The sequence below is a fragment of the Scophthalmus maximus genome, chromosome 19 (assembly GCF_022379125.1).
Source record: "Scophthalmus maximus strain ysfricsl-2021 chromosome 19, ASM2237912v1, whole genome shotgun sequence".
Classification (NCBI taxonomy): domain Eukaryota; kingdom Metazoa; phylum Chordata; class Actinopteri; order Pleuronectiformes; family Scophthalmidae; genus Scophthalmus; species Scophthalmus maximus.
Genome location: NC_061533.1, coordinates 4,923,415 through 4,944,616, shown reverse-complemented (window position 1 = coordinate 4,944,616; position 21,202 = coordinate 4,923,415). Strand labels below are relative to the sequence as shown.

At 44.1% G+C, this 21,202-nt stretch overlaps 1 protein-coding gene across 1 annotated transcript in view; it reads right to left on the bottom strand.

Annotated features, from left to right (window-relative positions):
- The window catches only part of LOC118314057 (calcium-binding protein 7), a 55,082-nt gene extending 34,900 nt beyond the window's left edge, over positions 1–20,182 (bottom strand). Inside the window, exon 1 of the mRNA XM_035640161.2 lies at positions 19,988–20,182. Coding sequence (XP_035496054.1) covers positions 19,988–20,069 — 82 coding nt within the window. The 5' untranslated portion in view covers positions 20,070–20,182. The remainder of the gene's footprint in view (positions 1–19,987) is intronic.
- Positions 20,183–21,202: the final 1,020 nt, after the last annotated feature.

Below are 21,202 nucleotides of genomic sequence, written 5' to 3'. Positions count from 1 at the left end.
TGTTGTTATTTTTTTGCTGGATTTAACTTTTTTCTTATTTTGTTTTGATTTGATTTATTCACCTCGGCTTATCACTGTAATAACCTCTAATGTAATTTGCTCTTCATCCGCCGCGGCGCCGCTGCTATTCTGTTCCCCACTTTTTTTATTTAATCCGTTCAGTTTTCTTTATTGCCTCGTGAAGCCCCTTTGTCACATTAGTTCTGACATGTGCTATATAAATAAAGGTCTACTAACATTATTATTTATGGCTCCGCAGAGTGCACCGTATAGACGCCGGCGGTGCTCGTGGGTATGGTGGGATGGAATAAAGGGATCGCTGTGATTGTTTTTAAAAATGGCACCCAAGAAGTGGATTTTGGAAATAGCAAATCCATTGAGCTTATGAAACCTAAGGTAAGAAAAGGTTTCCATTAATAGCCATGCGTGACAAAAGCGCTCCACTATCAATGTTTATTTCTCTTTCATGGGGTCGAGTTGAGTCGTCGCCCAACTTTGCTGAGTAACGGAGCTTTTTGAAAAGGCTTCACTTTAGCCTCAAGTCTATTGTCGAACAGTATCCACCAAACAGCAGACGAGCGGCAATCTGAAGCTTGACAGCTCAACAGAATTTAAAATATACATATATATATGTATGTATATCAGGAGCTGTCAGAGACAGAGAAAAGAAAAAACAAAGCTAAAGAGAGAAGGGCAACTCCAAATGAATGCTCATGTTGTTATGTGTCCTCTGAATGCCCCAAATATTCAAGTTTTTCCAAACATATTGGGCAAGTTTTGGTTTCCTTGCATCTAAATTTTGACGAGGAGGAGGAATGCATGACATTGCTCTGTTTGATACTTTGTCTGGTCAAGTTGTTTGTGCTTAAACCAGCTGAGAGTAGCATCACCGCCATCATCACGTGACATCAGACATCGCCAGACATTTCATCCTGGAGGAAATGGGCCACGGGTCATTTCCTGGCCCGAATAATGCTCATCTCGGTGTTGTCCTCGGCGTGCGTTATCTCGAGCCGCGAGCACAGTTCCGCATTCTGCCCCGCTGACTCATTAAGCTGCAGCACCGACGCGTGGTCGCCATCAACGTAGCAGTTGGAGTCGTGTTAATAGTCTGGGAAGTGCACATTGCCCCCCCCCCCCCCCCCCCCCCCGACGGTGTTAACACAGGCCCTTCATCGTGCAGTCAAGTCAATTCTCCATCTGACGAGCCCCTTGACAGCCACGGCTGCGGAAAAGACAGACCGGGCCGGTCACGCCGAAGTGATCCTGATTGATTTTGGATCCGGCCCACGGTCAACGTTTTGGAGTTCCGGCGTCGGTGCCCACCGCGAGGCAACGCTGTCCATCACAGCCTGAGGCGAGGCCAAGTTCGGATGCCGCAAAATCGATGTAACATCACTGACTTGCTATCGTGGGGGTAAATGAAGCCTTTGCATGGAAGTGAATGAGACGGGGGGGGGGGGAATTTGATCTGATATCTTTCTGTCGAGAGCTGACGGTGACGCTGCTGACGTGTCGGAGGGAACAAACGTATTTCAATATCACAGGAAAGCTTCCGGTGATGCAGAAAGGTTTTTGAGACTGAGGCAACTCTGGAGATCTAGACAGTATTTCTATTAAAAAGTGAGAAAAAGGGGAAATGAGAGACAAAGCCCAAACATGCCTCATACAAACAGAAGACACGAGTAGCTCATTTTCTTTGGAAGGAATTTGTGACAATTATAAATGCCGGTATGAAATTGAATGAGCTCAACATTACATACTGTACAATAAACGGCACAAACAATATGTCTGTGCTCTTGTGTTCAGTTTCTTGTGTGTTGATTGGCATGATTAATGAGGGGAATTCCCTATGAAGTTATTTAAAACCAAAAATGTTTTAGCTGCATATGGTTATGATTATGAACGTTGTCAGGAATAAAAAGACCCGTTAGACAGAAAGCTATTGATTTACCACGATTTATCTTTAGACCTATTATAGCGTTAGGGATGGGATTGTACAAATCAGCTAAAGTATTAACAAAACTAATAATGGTCTCTTTCTCAATATTGCCTTAGCAAGGTTTGCAATATTTTTTTTTAACACAATACACACGCACACACACACACACACACACACACACACACACACACACAACAGAAATCCTGGACGCAGCCCCTTCAAATCTTTCTTTTCACTCTGTATTCGCCAGCTGGATGGCGTCCACTTTCAAGTGGGGCAAATTATGAGAAAGACTTCCACTTCCAAACTCATTACGAGCGGACAGCTGTTCCGGTGGGGACTCTCCAAAACCAACAATCACTTCCTGGGCAGACGCTGACCTCGCAGCCAACGCCGGCTCTCGTAATCAGCGCCAAAGACACTCCGGTGCCGCCATTCCGCACTTTTCAACACATCTCAACTTGGCGTGTTGCTGTGAATGAATATGTGGAGTTGACGCTTCTTACTAATGTTTCATGGCAATGGCACAACATGATGAGGTTCTCGATTTGCACTCAGAGCAGTTGGACTTTGTTTCCCCGGGGGCCACTTGGGCGGAAATGAATGCACTTGACCACCTATCCACCAAATGGCACCTTTTCATATTCTACGGAGACTTAGCGGACTCATGTTTATTCAATCAGTGCTGTGAATCAAGCATTCCTTGACAAGTATATCTCATTAGGACTATATGTGTGTGTGTGTGTGTGTGTGTGTGTGTGTGTGTGAGAGGGGGGGGGGGGGGGGGGGGGGGGGGGGTATAACTCATGTTGTAGGGACCTAATCCGTTTACTCATGTCTCATTGCGGGGACTTCTTCCTTATGGGGAACAAAGACTAAGTCCCCATAAATCATTAAAATTGAAGGTGAAGACATGTTCTAGTCGTGTGTGTGTGTGTGTGTGTGTGTGTGTGTGTGTGTGTGTCTCCAGTCTGGCGGGCTGGAGAGTAATGAGAAAGTGAGAGGAGGAGGAAGTTTCTTGCCGGCAGATGTTCAACATCTCAGCTGTCCACGCCGACCGCAGCACAGCCTTCTGGGTAATGCCCAGGTGCGCGACCGACCGGTTCACTGTGTTTATGATCATTTTCATTTGTTGGTCCAGGGTATGTTTATGTGTGCCCAAAATCGACGAGTCCGAATCATTTTCGACGGGGCCCCACAGAGAGATACAGAAAATGTGTGGACTGCCGGCGAGATCGTCAGCTGACTCCTTCTGCAGCCAATCAGAATTTGAAATTTACCTGCCAAATTAATCAAATTACATATTGACAGCAGCCTCGCCCAATGCTTTACTTTAATTTGAGAGAGACAACGGAGGTAAACTGCAGACGGGCCAATGTTAGTATCTGCTATTCAGGTAGATGGAAAGCTCAGAGGCAATTTTCATTCGTTCACGTTAGTTTTCAATTACCACCTAATCAGTGCGTTGCTGTTTTTAACTCGTCAAAAAACAATGAGGTATTACGAACACTAAAACAAAGGACTTTTCGAATTTTGCTGCTGCACACGGTTCAAATGAACCCTGATGATTATGTGAGAGAGAGAAAAAAAGTTAGATATATTTGTGCTGTGGGTTGTTTTTGGTTCGTTCCCATAAAGATTTAACATTTTCAATTATTCCTATTCTACATTCAGAAAGCAATATGAGGAGGCAGGAGTGTTCAACCCAGGAGCCGGAGTTTGCTTTAATCCAAGAGCGAACTCTCAATGGAAGAAGCTCAGTGAATACAAAGTTTTTTGTTTGTTGTTGCTGCTATTTCTAAGTCCCTCGGTAGCTTGAGGCTTATTGTGAGCAAGAGCAAAGGAGCGGCACTCCGTCACCGAAGCACCGGAGCAAACACGAAAAGTAAATGATTCTGGATTTCGATGTGTTTATGTTTTGTTTTCTAAACAGGGCCCGACAGGAAGCCCCCCCCCCCCATATCTCTACACCAATAAAATTTATATAACATAACACTATATAACATTTGAATCTTTTTCAGTCCTCACTCGAGCGGAGTGTGGCCCTCTCTTCCCCCCCACCGCTAATTATCACTTCCTGTTTCGATGTAAACATCATAATGTGTCATTATGCAAATTACGAGTTGCCCTGCCACGGTTTCGGCCGGGGGTGGCGGGGGGGTTCCTGCATTCTGGCAGAGGCGGAGGAAATGCAAGTAAATTCATCAACATGCAGGGGTAGTGTTCAACTTCAGACGCTCCGGCTGCAGTTTTAATGAGGGCACGGCCGGGCAGTTTTTGCAACTATTGACATATTTATATATGAGATAGATTTGTTGCCTATGATGACAAAATGGTTCGTACTTAAAATAACTAATTTCTCCAAGTTTCGGTCTTATTTCTTTTAATGAATGTTTCTTACACACAAACTATGCTACAAATTTCATAGCTGATATTGCAACTGGAAATTAGACATAAATATTGCAAGCAGTGTAATTGGAGAATTGGATCATTATTAATTTTTAATGTAAACCAATCGGGCAAATCTGCCCCTGTACGTTTCAGTGTGAAAAAGAGTAAAGAGTATAACCGCCAGAATCCAAATACCGACGAGGCCCCGGACGAAAAACGTTGTTGATCGGACAAGTAGTCTTTTATGGTCAAAGTAACATTTACGAGACGAGCAGATGTCAGGACAAGCCCTCTGAATTATGTATGACGGCGTCCGCAGTTCATTCCCCGTCTCCACGGCGACGGAGCAATGGAGTCCTCCAGTTTGTTTTGTTTCCACTTGTTATTCAAAGCTTTCGTCGGCCCTGCAGTGATTTGTGCTACGGGCCTCGGCTTTGAGTCGGCAAATTGCGAATGCGTGAGAGGGTCAAGGCGCGCCGTACTGTACACCGGAGGTGCAGGGAGCTTCAGAAAGTATGCAGACCCCTTTTACTTTTTTTTTTACACATTTTCACGGACTTGTCCTCAATCAAGTAACTTCTGTGCTGTCTTGGCCTGGTCACTCTAAATTACAAGACCTGCGACAATGAGAAGGCAAATTAAAAAAAATACCAAAAACAAGTGAGTCTCCTGATATTGTGCAGAAAATCACCCTTCATAAACAGACACAGTACAGAAAAGACACGGACACCGGAGGACAGTGTGTTTGTGTCACACGGAGAGCGCAGATTTCCCCGCTGTACCACCCTCTGGCTCCTGCAAATACTGGAAAAGGGCCGATGTTCGCTGGGACGGCCACGCCACAGGTAATGGACAGTCAGAGGAGGATAATGGGATATTGACTGCTGAAATGGCATGCGTCACTTTTCCCCTCTCATATGTTCTGTATACACATAAATACACAGCTTGTGGAATGCGGATCTGCGTCAGGGCACTTTCCTTCCCAGACTAACTGATTAGTGTGCGCGCGCGTGTATGTGTGCGTGTGCGTGTGCGTGCGTTGCCTTCACGTCTGGGGATTTGGATGGAAAATTCCCCCTTATCTGACAGAAGAGTCCATTAAGATTCTGCACAACGCACCAGTTGAGGTTTCACTCGAGGGTGGAGGGGATATTCTCTCGCTTTACTCTCTCTCTCTCTCTCCACCACCTCGCTGTTTGCACTCGTGAGACAAGACACACACACACACACACACACACACACACACACACACACACACACACACACACACACACAGCAGTCATCTTTCCTCCTCTCTGCTACAGAATCCCCACCTTAAAGGCATACAGCGTTGCACCACCTGCCTTCTCTCTCTCTGCAACACACTTGTTTCCAGACTGTCAGTTGGGCTGCAATGGTACTGCGGCACAGTCCATTTAGAAAAAGTCTCCCCACCTGGAAAGATAAGAAAAGATAGCGCTGTACCTTACTCCAACAATAACCTCAGCCAGAGTGACAGGATAAAAATGCACTTGGAAAACAAATTGATTCTCAACTTTACAAGACAAAACACGCCGCGAGGAACATAAATCACACAAAAATTGCTTAAATACAGAGAAGGGAAACTTACATTGTCTCAAAATTCTGCGCTGGTACTCCGCCCCGCTATGATGAATCAGTGATGAAGGAGAAAACTGGAGACATGAGCTTATGCATCAGACTTATGAATTTGCAACGATGTGGATAAAATGCGGAGGAGACCCTTTCATTTAACATTAGCCGCATACTGTACCTGCAAGCTGTGTGTATAGGTACAGAATGGGAACGGTGAACACATGGGGGGACGGCCGCTGGTTTGGTTGCGGAACCACAGGGTGTGGAAAAAGAGATGTCGGAGCAGGCAGGTATGGATAATAGACAGTGAAAATGACAAAACATAGTATGATGGAGCTGAAACGATGACACTGGTTTGTCAAAATGTCTGCAGTCAGACACAGCAACTGGGTTTTTTTCCAAAAGTAAAAGTTGCTTCCCTGCTGCATGTAAGTGAAATCTATACACAGTTAACACTTGAATGCATCACTTACTGAATAAATCAATAGATAACATATTCAGGGTGTGTAACTTTATTGCAGGATTTATATATTTTTATGCTACCTTGGTCAACAAGTAGTATTTTATGTGGACGACTGTACAGTAGGATCAACGTGATGCCACAGTGTGTGTCGGAAATAATAATAATAACGCCCATTCGTTTTTATTAAATCATCCTCAATCGCAAGCTGTTTTCAGACACCAACTCGGAAAATTGGGTCCGGACATTTTGCCGGAGTTTGGTTTTCACAAACCTATTGCGACCCGGATTCTGTTGTTCTAAATCTTTCAACCAGTCAGGAAGCAAATTTCGCGATCAGAGCATATTAACTGCACCGCAACACTCTCAGGAGCACAATCCCTTTGATATGCATTTTGCAAGTGAGGGTCCGTATCCCCCTTGTTGCACGAAGCTTCATAAGGGGGGAATATTCATGATTTAAAAAAATGCAGACAGAGCCCGGCAGGGAGCCCGTAATTGGTACTAGTGGGTAAATCCTCGGGATCATTTTGTGTCGCTGTGTTGCCGTGGCGCCGTCGTCGGGCCCAGGAGTCCCATGTCTGAGGATTTCCACCAGGATATAGAAGGAGGTCTGGTAGTTTGGATAAATAAACGAGAATGGTTAATGGGGTGTCAAGGGGAAATTACTTTAAGGTAGAGAAGAGAACCCTTTAAAAAAAAAAAAGTAATAGCGGTTGGTTTCTGTGGCTGCTTTACTCAATGAGTTTTATATATATAAATATATATATATATATATGTATACAACGGGTCAAATGACTAATACGAAAGGGGGCATTTGTAGTGTTGAACCCACAGAATAATGTTTAACCTCAGCTTCACCAAGTGTTTAAGGAGCTTTTAAGGTAATAGTTTAGCGACTCACTTGCTTACCCGCCCAGCATCAATGAGACAGACACACAAAGGTAAAGAACGTCACGTTTTTTAGTACATGAAATATGGCCTTATATTTTGTTTAACATTGTTTACCCCCCCCCCCATTTTTTGAAAAAATAAACCCTCTGGAAACCATCCACTCTCTCTCCCTCATTGAGAGGAATTCTGAGACAATGGATATGCATGATATGCAAATAACACAGGCCCCGCCCACCGCCGCTGCTAATGCTAACGCTAACTGACACACCTGTGGTCCTCTCGTGGAAGCCTCCTGTGCTAGGACACAGGACACAAGACACAAGTCCCCGTGGTCAATGTCAATGTCTGTAGAGGAGAGAAAAAGAAGAAAAACTGGAGGGGGCCTTCATGAATGAGTTGAAAATAACCACCTGCTGTTTACCACTGGCATTTTAACTATTATTTTCTGTCCCCGGCTTGTTGTATTATTTATCATTTTATGTTCTTGTTAATGTTGTTTTCTTCCTCTCTATAGGCACTATATAATAACTCATTTTTACTATTACACAGTGGAGCGTTTTAGTTGCTGAGTTCCATATTCCCCTCTGGCTAAAAAAGAAAACAACGCAGTGCACTAATCCCCGTGTTCCGAATTGAGCAGGTAGTCTTTTTTTTTCCTCGGTAACCGCTCTTTCCAAGGACGCCTGTTGTGTTCAGCGTAACCTTCAACATCAAACCAATTAGGCACACGATTGATCACGCCCGCGTGCGCCACAGGAGAACAAATGGCGACACGGGGGAGTGAGCCCTTCCACCAATCCCGGTGGGGGGAAAAACACAAAAGGAGGAGCGCCAGTCCCCTGCGCTCGCGCTGCCGCCTCCCGTTAGCCGTCAATGAAAAAGTGACGACGGCCCCGAGGGCCACATCTGTCTCGGCGATACCTGCACACACGATTGTCTTCGAATAGCGTCGTCACTCTCGGGCGCAAGAATGTTTTGTTGGTTTTTTTTCAATGATCTGATCTGCGTTTAGCAGTCGGCACCCTCTTTACTCAAGGCTTCGTGAAAATATTATATCAACAATGAACAATTACAAGTCATTCGCCGGTTTGAAGCAATGTTTCTGCAGACTGAATGGCTGTTCTGAATTAGCCATATTGCCCGTTTAGGTTTTGAAGATCAGGCGAACATTTCGACATGTTGAAATGAATTGAAAATAGGAGAAAAGTAAAAATTGATAAGAAGCATATTCTGCATTTCGCAGCAGCCTTCATCGAGTCGGTGATAGTATTGCATGAAAACGTGCGATAATAAAAAAAATAACGTCATTAATCAGCTTTGCGTCCGCAACACGGCCCAATTACAGCTGGAGTGTGAAATAGACACCAACATGTCTTAATCCCCATTTGATTTAATTACAGTTTTTTACAGTTAGTTTTTTTTTTTTTTCTCTGCGCGGCGAATCCACCCCCCCCCCGACTCCCAAAAAATCCCCACACTTTTTCTGCGTCTCTTGTTTTTTTGTAAGTCGACACCCGGCACTCCGCGTGCAACAGTTGCTTATTTGGGGAGAAGTGGAAGTGTGTCTGAAGGTCACCGAAGGACGCCTCGAGCCCGGGGGCCTCCCCCGGGGGGGAAAACAGCAGTCTTTTGAAAAGGCAAACGAGAGGCGGAGATTCGGTAGAAGTTATGTAAATCTCCCAGATGGTATAATGGCCGCGTTTGACGGATGACAAGCGAAAGGGAAGGTCCTGGAAGACAAGGCGAGAAGTGCGTGTTCCTCACAAGAGCGCGTCTCTGTGGTGTCACGGTGAAGGGGAACGCACGTCGCTGACGCCGAGAGGTTGTGTATGTTTTTTTTAAAATATTGTTGACGTTCGCGAGGGTTATCTCAAGGACGCTGGCATGGAAAAAACCCCTGCGTCATTATTCTCCCGAAGCCAAAAGAAGAAAAGAACAAGAGTCAACAGAGAGGAACTTTGCTTCCTTAAAAAGAAAACAAACTTCACACACTTCCTGCTTTTTCAACCACAAGTTCTCGTTCATTCCGCCCTGTTTCTTTTCTCCACCGGTTCTGGGGGTAATGGCAACAGGCCGGAGGGCCAATTGTGTAGACGATCCGAGTCAAATGACCCCACGTCAGCTCCCCCCCCCCAAAATGTGAGCTAATAGCGTTTCCTTTTGGCAGTCCCGCACACAGGCCGGAGGGAGGCAAATGGAAACTTCAACCAATGCGCTTTTTCTCTTTCGAGTTTCACTGAAGGGCCTTGGAGGGAATAATTGGCTTTTTTGGCAGCTGTGGCGAGAGCACTACGCATGACCGTAAGAAGTAATTTCCAGAGGAGAGATGCCTTTTAAGGAAATTCGTCATGTCGGTTCATGACGCAACTAGAGGAGGAACAGTTGTAACAAACGTTTCTTTTCGTACAAACGCTGTTTGTCATGTTTGCGGCTTTACACTCACGTTCCCTCTGCGTGTCTGTTATTATGCTTGCCAGATTTATATCTAACGATTATGCAGATTATATCGGTGGTTCTTCAGCGCCACATCCGCTGTGTCAGGGTGACGAAAGATCGACGCGAACACCAACGTGTTTGATTCCGTGAATTACACTGCGATGCTGCCAAACAGAAGTCTGAGAGAGAAATGAGTCCGATTAGTTTTATTTTGTTTGTGCGGGTCCATAAATCATAGCCGCGATGTAAAACAAAAGCCAAAGACAAATATAGCATTGAAATTTGTCTCCGCTGCAGTTGTGAGTGCGAGGAATAATTAAAGTCATTAAAGGTCTGGTAGCTGTTACACATATACAGGCACCTTATCTGGGAATTTCATTTTTAACTTTTAATGCCAGATACCTATAATTTATTTCTAGTCTATTTAACTATAATGAGGGTGGAGACAAAGGGGAATCTTAGATTGGATGGAGGAATGTCTAGTAAAAGGATGGTAATAAATGAATCTCATTATCAGCATTTTGTATCACCAGGACGATATCATCTATTTATTGAACATTCATTTACATATGTATATATGGATTTATACAAACTTTTTCTCTTTTTACTCGGTCTTTAGCATCTGGAGCCAGATGCAACGGAGTTTTCGTTCCTACTTTGTCCCTGTCTGTTATGGAGTTTTGTTATGGATTTATATTTTAATGGCATCGCAAAAACTAACTGCTTTGCATACAATTTAGTATGGCACAACACAGCCATCGCAGCTGTAAGACTATGGCAGCAAAAAGGGATTTCACAAATTTAAGATTTAATCATTCGAGGAACATAGAGGGACACATAATTTGAACACAAACACTTTGTTACAATATGCCAAATCCTAACAACTATAGTAATTCTTCCATAATCTTTATCATTTTTACTACTCCCGATGAATCGTTTCACTATAATCATGAGACAGATTCACAACTCAGATCTTGAGCGTGACACGGCGGAGTGTCTGGGTCCGAGGAAGATCCAGACGCGGCCCCAGTGGGAGCAGGAGTCGGGGGGTTTCACTCACCTCCGTCCGCAGACTGGCTAAAAGGATCTGGACGGATTATGCAGTAATTTCCAAGTCATTGAGAAGCAAGAGTAAAAAAATTATGCAGCGGGAAAGTCCTTCACAGAGCTTATACACCGCTCCCTCCAGAATCAAAAAATTGACTCAAGTTTTGCTAATTTTTGCATTTAGGGAACGGTTGCGTGTGAGAAGTGGGGAAAGTCGATTCGTATGGTGCCCCGCAGCCAAGTCCTTTCGGACGGGAGAGTTTCACTGGATTTCAGGATTGATGAATATTGATCTCTCACTCTCTCTATGTCCTGTGGTTAGCGTGTTAGGGGAGAACGCTGCACAGCAAAGGTAAGAAAAAAAGAAAAATATTAGGCTTTTTTACCTGCAAAAATATAGATTGTGTTACACTGGAGGAACATATTTCTAACAGAAATCATGGTCTCTTGATTTTCTTGATCGACTCTTACTCGATATGATCAAGAAGTCGATTCATGTCGCACCTTTCTCAGACACCAGTCCCAAAGTGCCTCACAAGCAAAGTGATGAAATCAATCAAGAGCACAAAACAAAACCTCACACAGCACCAGTCAAAATATACAAGGAGAACAGATGAAGACGGGCCGAGCATCAAACACTACATGTTACCAAAATGCCTGACTAAACAGTCGGGGTGTTATTTTTAGCTGCCTTTTTTCAAAGAGTCTACTACAGAGTCCAAACACCTCAAGCTAATTGGGAAAGTATGCCAAGGCGCCACCAACTGCAAAGCTCGATAACCCCCGAGTCTTAAAGCGCGTCCAAAGTACAACTTGGAAAGTTTTGGTTTGAGTGGGGGGGGGGGGGGGGGGGGGGGGGGGGGGGGCTGGTCATGAAGGCCTCTGCAAGAGAGCGCCAAACATTTCAAAAATGAATTCTGAATCACATATCAGATGAGAATCTTATATTAGCATCTTTATGTCATGCCCCCCCCCCCAAACAAGCTTGTTCTGTTACCATGACATGAGAAATGATTTGAGCCATGTTGCATGTATAGACAACAGATGCTGTAAAGAAAAAAGTCGGGGCTGACAGTATATACCAGTAGACAGCTCTGTGTGTGTCGAATGGGGGGGGGGGGGGGGGGGGGGGGGGGGGGGGGTCTGAGGTCTCCAGCCGGGTTTGCTTGACACTCGCAGACGAGCCGAGAGGTAAACTGAATCCCGGGGGGGTCGCCCACGGCATCAAATACACGTACGCTTGGACTTGCGAGGCACCTGCTCCAGTGCCCAGCGGGCGTGAATTTGAAACAGAGTCGTGGTGACGCGGGGCCTCACCGCGCGTCTCTCTTTAAAAAAATGTTGTTCTGCGGCGCTTTCCATTACGCTGTAAACGTGAAAGAGTTCCACTTTCACAATGTGCCAGCGATGCCGTGTTTCACACTCGAACGGGGCGAGGAAGGAAAATGTCCCATTTGTGCTTATTGACCATAAATCTGAGGCGTTGATTGGGTTATTTGATAAATAAAAATGACTGCACTCGCTTCACCAGGTGCTGAGGGCGTCTGGCTCTCAGAACCGATTTTCTGGCCTCTACGCACACTGGCATTTCAACACACACAACACAGCCTCCTCCACCTGCTCACACTCTCTCTCTCTCTCTGCCGCTCAGGGATGAAGGACAGCGGTACAACCCGGCAGCAGGTGTCACAACACAAAGCGGCCGTGTGGGCTAACAAGACTCATTCTAAAGCCAAAAATGAGACAGAAGTTGAATCCTGCGCCAGCTAGATTTGGTACGACACAAATACAGAAAAAAACAATAGCTGTTGAATATGTAAATGTGAGGCAAAGAAACCTGGAAACTTCCAGTGTAGCCATCTTGTTGCGCACATTCTTCCACCGGTCACCCTTGCTGTATTTGAAATGGGCGGGGCCTGTGTTATTTGCATATCATGAAGATTCATAGTCTCAGAATTCCTCAATGAGGGATAGAGATTGGATGGTTTCCAGCTCCATTTCAGAGTTGTTGTTTTTTCAAACTCTTTCGGGGTTAAACAATGTAAAAAATAATATTAGGCATAGGAGATTATTTTTATGTACTTTAAAAACGTGGCTGGAGGGGATCTTTTTCCTTTTATAGCAAATGTGGTTTTGGTAAATTACTGCTCCAAGATGTTTAGGAGTCTAAAATAGAACCAGGATACATTTGAATGAAAACACCCGTACACTGCTATTGTGGCCCTAAGCATCAGCTGCTCGTTCTTCCATTTGTGCAAAACGCTTTATCATAAATGACTCCTATGAGCTTTTATTCCCTGAAAAGTAGAGGTGACAGATGTAAAAGGTTTCAGTGAATTTAAAAAAGTATCAAAATTAAATACATCACTGAAAGATGTAAATTTCATTCAATCTTCAATTTCAGGCCCCCAATTTTTGCATTTCAAATATTGGGTGGCTCATCCAATTCCTTTGGTCTTTTAATGTCTATGGAATATTAATAAGCCAGAGGACCCCTGAATAAATGGACGACCTCCTGATTAATAAAACAACTGGTGCTGCTCGAGCCCCTGAACTGAAATGACACCTCTCTATAGCCCCAGCCCTTGAAAGAATGTATGCAAGTCATGGGGGTTAATGGTTTTCGGAAAACATATAATTTTCTTGATTTCTTTCATTTCGCTATTATTAACACTCTAATCAGTATTATGCAGCAGTAGTTCAGTTAACATTTACTCTTTTTTTGCGTGTTTAAAATGTGAACACTGGTATCTGCTGACAACAGTTGTTATTTCAGCAAAGATCCGCTCGAAATGAGAAGTCTGCTACTGTCTCCCCCCTGTCGGGATTTAAGGACCGAGCTGTTTAAATTGGCAAATATGTCATCATTGTTGTAAGCAGCCACAGTGTCATGCAAAAAAACAGTCAACTTGACAGGTATGGCAACGGTAACAAAGAAGGGGCCTTGGCATGGCAAACAATAAATGACAGTAACTCCGCTTAGTTGGGTGTCATCTGCATATCGGTATCCGAATATGGTGTAGATTCTCTGTAACAGATGAAATATCACTGCTCATCCAAATCCCCAACAGCAACAGTGCAGACCAGACATTTCTTGATATGTTTTTTTTTATAAAGAAACCAAAACAGACTGAATAATAAGGTATCCTTTTGTACCACGTCGGTGGTGGTGGCAGCATACAGACATCTATGCAAATCAACAACGTCTGCGAGGAGCAAGGAGATGACAAGCCCCGGAAATGTTACAGCCCCCCGAATGCCGACAAATAGGTCACCGAACCACAACCTATAACAAGGAGGAGAGGAAAGTGGGGTGATGTGATTCATGGGGCAGACAAAGAGAGAGAGAGAGAGAGAGAGAAAAAAAAAGGCAGAAAATAAAATATGGGACAGACTAGTGACAACCGCTGCTGCGCTGAGAAATAGATATGAAGAGATTCTAATTATCCAGCTCGAGACAGATTCACGACACTTCGCAATATGGCAAGTTAGCGTTGTATGTTTTTTTGTGGCTAAGTGCCATATTTCTTTTTCTCTAATGTTCTGTTGTGGTGGTACAAGTAGAGCGGCAGAGAAAGTGGGAAATTAAGGAGAGACAAAGATGACAAAGTTGAGGGAGAAAGTAGGGGAAAAAAGATTCCTCGCACATGTATAGATTTTGTGAATGAAGCAGAACTGAAAAGCGCTGTTTCAACTGCCAAACTAAAAATAGGGACGAGGCAGGAGCACTTCCAGAACTCAGTATTTTGAGTGGCGTTTTTTTTTTTAAAGCTAGGTAAGAAAACAGAGAAAGAAGAACAGAGCGAGAACAGAAAGCCTCTGCCAAGTGCCTGTGTATAAATCCCTTACGCTCAACCAGGGATGTTGGGATGTCTGCCACCAGGATGTGAGAAGGATATGGGGCTCGGAGAGGAAGAGAGGCACATGAATGAACAATGAGACTAACATCGCTCCGGCGCCTTCTGTGCTGCATTCTGTCCCGATCTCTGCCTGTTGCATAACATTATGTTTGATACAAATTCCCAACAGTACAAATAAACCAAAGCGAGCATACTTGGGATTCAGTGACACTTACTTGTCATTATTATTATAGTTTGGATTTTGGACAACACCCAATTTTACAATATAGCCTACTGTTGGTAACATTTTCTATTTTTCTCATATGGCACAGGGGGCATAAGATGCATCAGGCTTTGGCTCCATAGATGAAACTTGTTTGGGTCTTTTCATTGGAAGAAAAAAAGAGAATATCACACAAACTATAAACCCCCAATAAGAAACAAGCTGCAAATGTAACATGTCACTTTTCAGGGTTTTTATGGCAACCTTAAAAAAAAACCTATTTATGCATTCAGCATATGGAGCGACATTAGCATTCCTTTGGAATTCTGGTTCAATTAATTTCTCTCTCCTTTTCACTCAGTTTTTGGTCTCCGCCAACTCTGGGGGGAAATTTCTGGCGCAGGTCATGTTTTGCGACATACATCTACCTGAAAGTTACGCTTGTGGAGCAGAGAAGTCCAGTAAAGCACAATTACAGAATGTCATATCAAAACAACTACTTAGAAGACGTGTAAACTACCTAACTAACTAAATAGAGTGACTATAGTCCTGAAGTTCTTGCACATCACAAAGTCGTATTGACAACTGAGGTAGATCAAAAACTCTCCACACTGTGTGGCACCTATACTCACTTTATTTACAACGTTACGGTCGTCAGACCTTCATTAGAGACCTTCATCTGAGTCTTTAGTGCTGCCGTGGAAAATAAAACAGGAAATTCTACCGGTGATGGAGTGGAGAGGGGAGATGTGTGCACGTTGCACCATCATCCCCCAGACACTTGTGTATTATGCTGCTGCTGCACTAGAGTACAAATCATAAATAGAAGAGCCAATTACAGAGCCACCACTGGTCTGCTGCTGCACCAACCTCTTCAACATCCATCCATTCATCGATTGGGCCCATTTTAAAAAAAAATTTAACCCGGAGGTGTTCGGATCATATACAGGTTAGCATAAAATAGAAGGCTCAAGTGAAGGCATATAGCGTTCAACCAGTCCACAGGGGGGCCAACAGTATAGTTGAAATGTCTGCATGTGTCTTATTGGCCTGGTGATTCTGAGACTTACTGACCTCTTCTTCTTCTATGCTGGAGATAATGTGCAAACAAGGGAGACTGTTTTTTCCCCGGAGCAGGTCCCTGATGGAAATAAAACTGCAACGGCGAGGTGAGGTAATTTAAACAAGCCGAGCACACACAGCGAGGTGACCGGAGACGACGGTGAAAGGCATCGGGCAGGAAAAGAAAAAAAAAAAAAAGCAAATCTCCTACCTGAGCGTCTCTGATGCAAGATCTTTGCAAAACCTCAGCAGACGGGGCAAGTAGCCGAGGAAGTGGGTTGGCATTGGTGGGTGGTTAAACAGGTCAAGACAGATGAGCGGGGGAGACACAAATTCTTCTTACGATCTAATGAATACCTCCAAGACTTTACCTGAGCTCTTTTCTACATGTCTCTGCTAGTATTTTGTTCTTAAGCCAGACCTGATACCCCCAAACAAGCCACCGGTGGCCCGCAGTGGCCAGGCCCATTAGTATGAGTAGGAGACAAAAGGCTGAGACCCATCTGTCACGCCACTTGATGATGAAGAGATTAGAATGGAGGCTGTGTAAAGAGAAACTAATTTGGAAATAACAGGAGGGGAATTGCAAGGTAAAGGTTTCACTGAGCGGCCCCCTCAGGGATGTGTGCATGCAAAATGAGCTTTTGGCGATCGCAAGATAAAAATGCAGGGTTCTCGGCCTTAAATATTCAAAAATAAGTGTTTTGCTCATCAATAATTCACAGGTGACTTCTCATCGCGTCGGCCAAAGACAAAGTCTTATTAAGAGTCTAATTACACTGCTATTTGGTAGACAAAGGTTTTCATATATACTACTAGGAAGGTTTGGAGAAAGGATGACGGGGAACATCATGGTGACCATTGACTCCCACAGAAAGCACTGGCCCCTGAAGAAAAGACAGTGGGGCGGACCGGAGGCGGAAAAAGGAAGAAATGAATGAAGTAGACACTGAAGATTGATTCGTATCGTGATGACAGAGACTATTTTTTTTTCACATTGTAATTTATAATGGACTGAGACAATTAAAAACAGAGCTCGTCGCCGTCTCAAGGTCATGAGAAAATGTATTCATATTCATAGCCCCCCTCGTCAAGCAGCGTCGAGACGAACCAAAACAGAACAGACAGGCAGCAGCGCTTCTCCGAGTCTAACAAGCTGATGTTTTGAGAAGGGAGATTCATTTTTTTTTCTTTATTTCAGTCTAAAATACCAAACTCATTTCCATCCTCGCTAACTGCGGGCAACATAATGAACCCAATCACGGCGATTTTCCACAGGTATTCCGCTCGGGGACATCTGCATGCTGGAATGAAAGAAGATACTAATTTGGCCGGAAGGGGCCGAGGAGGATTTTGTGATTCTGTGTGTGTGTGTGTGTGTGTGTGTGTGTGTGTGGGGGGGGGGGGGGTAAGCGTGTATCTTTCAAGAGTGTGGGTGCGTGAATTTGAGAGGAGTACACACACATATGCCAGAAACCTGATGCAGCACAGCGTCGCTTCCAAGTTTTTTTCGAATCCTACATACACCCCCCACTGCCACCACACAACAGTCTCCAGGGACTGGGAAAAAAATGTAATCACACTAAGCATACGCGCAAGGTGAGGGTGACGCACCATCGAATAAATACCAGCATAAAGAGAAGCGGAGAGTAGTAACATCAAGAGGATTCGTATACTGATAATATACTGATAATATTTTAGAGAATAAAATACGTTCCCACGGGAGAATGCGGGCTGATGCACCTCACCCCGACACATCCAGGAGGATTCACCTCTTTGATGAAGTGTTTCATAATGAAAGAGTCAATGGGATCCTCCTGGCAGGACAAATCCGCTCAAGATGCCCGACAAATGTGCTTAGTACCCACAGATGAGCGCCGCTGGTACAGTGCACACGTGTACAATTGAGATGATGTTTCAAATTGCTTGTCCTTCTGTTCACAAGCCAAAACTCCTAATGTGCTTACATGACGACTATAAAACCCACATTTCTTGTGTGGGGGAGTAGTGAGAGTTTTCTTTACCTCGTCAAAGCAGGTTGAGTGAGTTAATTGACACACCGGAGCGAAAAGACCTGGGATCTATCAGGTGTTTTTTCAGAGACTTGGAGTGCACGGGCAGGATTTGGCACCGCGCTCAGTCAGTCAAGCTGGGAGAACGGAGATCTCCGTACGTCAATGCCTTTGGCTGAGTACCAGCACGTCGACTATTGTGGAAAGGGTTTTTGATTTGCAGAAAATATGGTCGGGGGCTTTTAGTATTTTGTAGGTATTTCAGAGATGACTCCCAAAGGTAGAGTTAAATCATGGAAACATGTGGCATGATGGCAGACTCTAATTGGTCCGTCATCGCAGTGAGTGGAAGGTGGAGAGAAGCCACAGAAAGAGAAAATGTCAATATTAAGAGGGCTGTGTTCTTGACCAGAAAAAGTAAACACGAGTCATTGTAAGTGTTGGAGCAAATGAGCAGTGTTGCCATTTTTCTACCGAGGACTGTCACAGTAGAAAAATTTTAAGGCGAAGAGCTAGGCAGAGTTAAAGTTGCTGGTAGCCATAATCCGATTTTTAAGGCCACTGTGGCTCCTGACACACGACTTGCACATCTCAGGGTAGTTGCGATGGATTCCCGGACACTATCTACATACTGTATCTTAAAGAGGTATTTAAATCCATGCAGGTGAGCTTACAGATAAGGTTCAAAGTATCTTAAGACATGGCACAAGTGCCACACCCCCCCCCCCCCCCCCTTTATCCATTATATTGTAGGGCGGATGAAAAAAGTGAAGGAACAGGGTTACACAGAGGGCAACCTTTACGTGGCAAATGCCCTCAAGGAGAAAGACATGGCTGGTCATGGAGGAAATACACCAGCAGGAGGAAGTAGTAAGGCAGGTAAGGGCTCAGTTAAAGTCAGTGGATAAATTGTGACCTGAAGTGAAAGGGAAATTGGACAAGAGGGAGATTTTTTTTTACAGGTGTGATTGTAGTCCTTTTTAAAATCCCCCTGTTCGAATCACCCAACCAAAATGTCAGCTCATAGATAGGTGAAGTCTCTTGCTGTCCTTTTTATTTTCCCTTGCACAGCTTGTCCAGGCATGATAAGCCAGGTAACATGAACTATCTCGCCGCAGAAATCTAGAGCAAATAGAAATTAATTTGTCATCTGATGGTGGATGTATTGTTGCATTTATCCAAAGTGCTGTTAAAGAAAATAAAAGTATTTCTGCGCCGCCATATTTTAGGATAGGTGTGTGGGGGGCGGGGGGGGGGATTAGCTCACTGGGGAATATTTGAGGAGGCAAGACGATAAGCCCACAGGAAATAGTGAGCCCCTGCCATAGCTGGTGCAGATAAAACACACAATAGATGGTTTAGTCCGCAGAGCTCACATTGTCACGGGAGGACACACGGAAGATGAGCATGTGGAAGGAAAATGCCATCTACAGGTGAGTTTGCAAACAGTGAGGTTCTAACAAGTTGGTCAGAAGTAAGTTATGTAAATTAATACTTTGCAAAAGTGGTCATTTAAGGGCAGAAATTAAAATTAGCAGTGGCAAAAAAAATGAAGCCAATAGGCCGAATATACTGTGACTTATCCAATTGCGTAAGGTGTTGGATAGGTGTGAGGCTGGTGTGTAGAGACGTCTGTCCGCAATGTTTGTACAGTAGCATCGTCACACAGCGTCCAAAGTCATTGCATTGCATATACACCATCGTCATCTCTTTCCATACGCCGCATCTCCATATCAACTTCTGTTCAAAGCCTTTGTGCAGGGCAGTTTTTCCACTGCCGTGCATATTTTTTTTTTAAAACAGAAATATAGCTGTTGTCATGCAAGGTAGTAGGTATACATTAGCTAGGACATTAGCTACGTCTAATGTTACTGACTCAACCAACACGTGTGAGGTCGGGTGTAAAAAAGACAGTTAACATTACATCACAAGCTTCATTACACCCGGTAAATGTGAACTTCAGGATTAAACAAATGTGTCCAAAAATGTCCACATCGCATCATTTAACAGTATAATATTAGCTGTTGTATGCTAACGTTAGCTGCTGGCTAATCATGGCAAATTAGCTGTCACATGTTTTCGCCTCACCCTGAAACACGGTGCGGCGGCGTCCCTCTTTAGCCACCAGTCGTCTCTTCAGCTGATGACCGGTCGGTATTTCCCTTTGCATATACACCTTGAAAATATGAATCACAGCAGCACAACATCATTCTGTTGATACGGTCGAACGGAACAAGGAAATGGCCTCGACCTGGCAAGCTAGCTAGCTCAAGTCTGGGGATGCAATGAACTAGCATACAGTAAAACATAAACCTTTAAAAAAAAAAACATTTAAAAAAAAAAACAGTTCAGACATACGTTACTGGACCTCTATTGGTAACCATGGTAATATACAGTATGAGTATTGCAGATAGGTGAATTGCCGCGAAGGCTAATGAAGCTAAGGCTAATGAAGCTAAGGCTCATGAAGATAAGGCTAAGAAGCTAAGGCTAACGAAGCTAAGGCTAATGAAAAGCTAATGCAGGTGCTGCTGTTATGCTAGATGTCATGTAGACGTACAACTGCAGCTCCACGTGAACTAACACTCCATATATTGCACCGTTTTAAAAGTTAAAATATAAAAGGAAGACAGGAAAACAACCAACCCTGGCTCTGTCTTTAATTCCTTCTCCTTTTTTTTTTACATAATGGTTTGTAAACATTTCAATTGGCTGACTGATGAGCAGCTGATTAGCTTGCCATCGACATGCTGACGTCCTGTGTGTAAGTGCAAGATTGCAGGCGTTGCCACAATACGATTTGTTGCGTAGGCAACATGGACAATATCTTTTATCGCAGAATATGTGATTTTATAATGTATAACATTCAAATGACAATGGTGTAAATTCTCTGGAAAAATCAATTGTGATTGTATGGGTTTTTTGTGCATGTACCCGCTGAAGGGTGATTTAATGCTCCTATTTAAATTCATAATTTAAGGGAAGATTGACAGTTTAGGTTTATTACGTGGCTATAATGAAGACAAAGTGCCTTCGCTTCCAGGTCCTGCGGGTGTTAAGGGACCACCTCCTTAAAAAGGCACGAGGAGATTTTATTGGCCGCTCTTCTTAGCCAATAAATATGTTAACACATCATTCCTTCCATGCCTGAATTGAGTCCCCGAATTGAGACTCGCCCCTGGATAATGACGCAAGGGTTTTTCCAACCGGTCGTGTGAGCTCGTTTTATATTCAAGCCCCCCCCCCCCCCCCGAAAGGTGCTGTGCTTTCCCCCAGCCCGAAGGAAAATGAAGAACCTTTTCC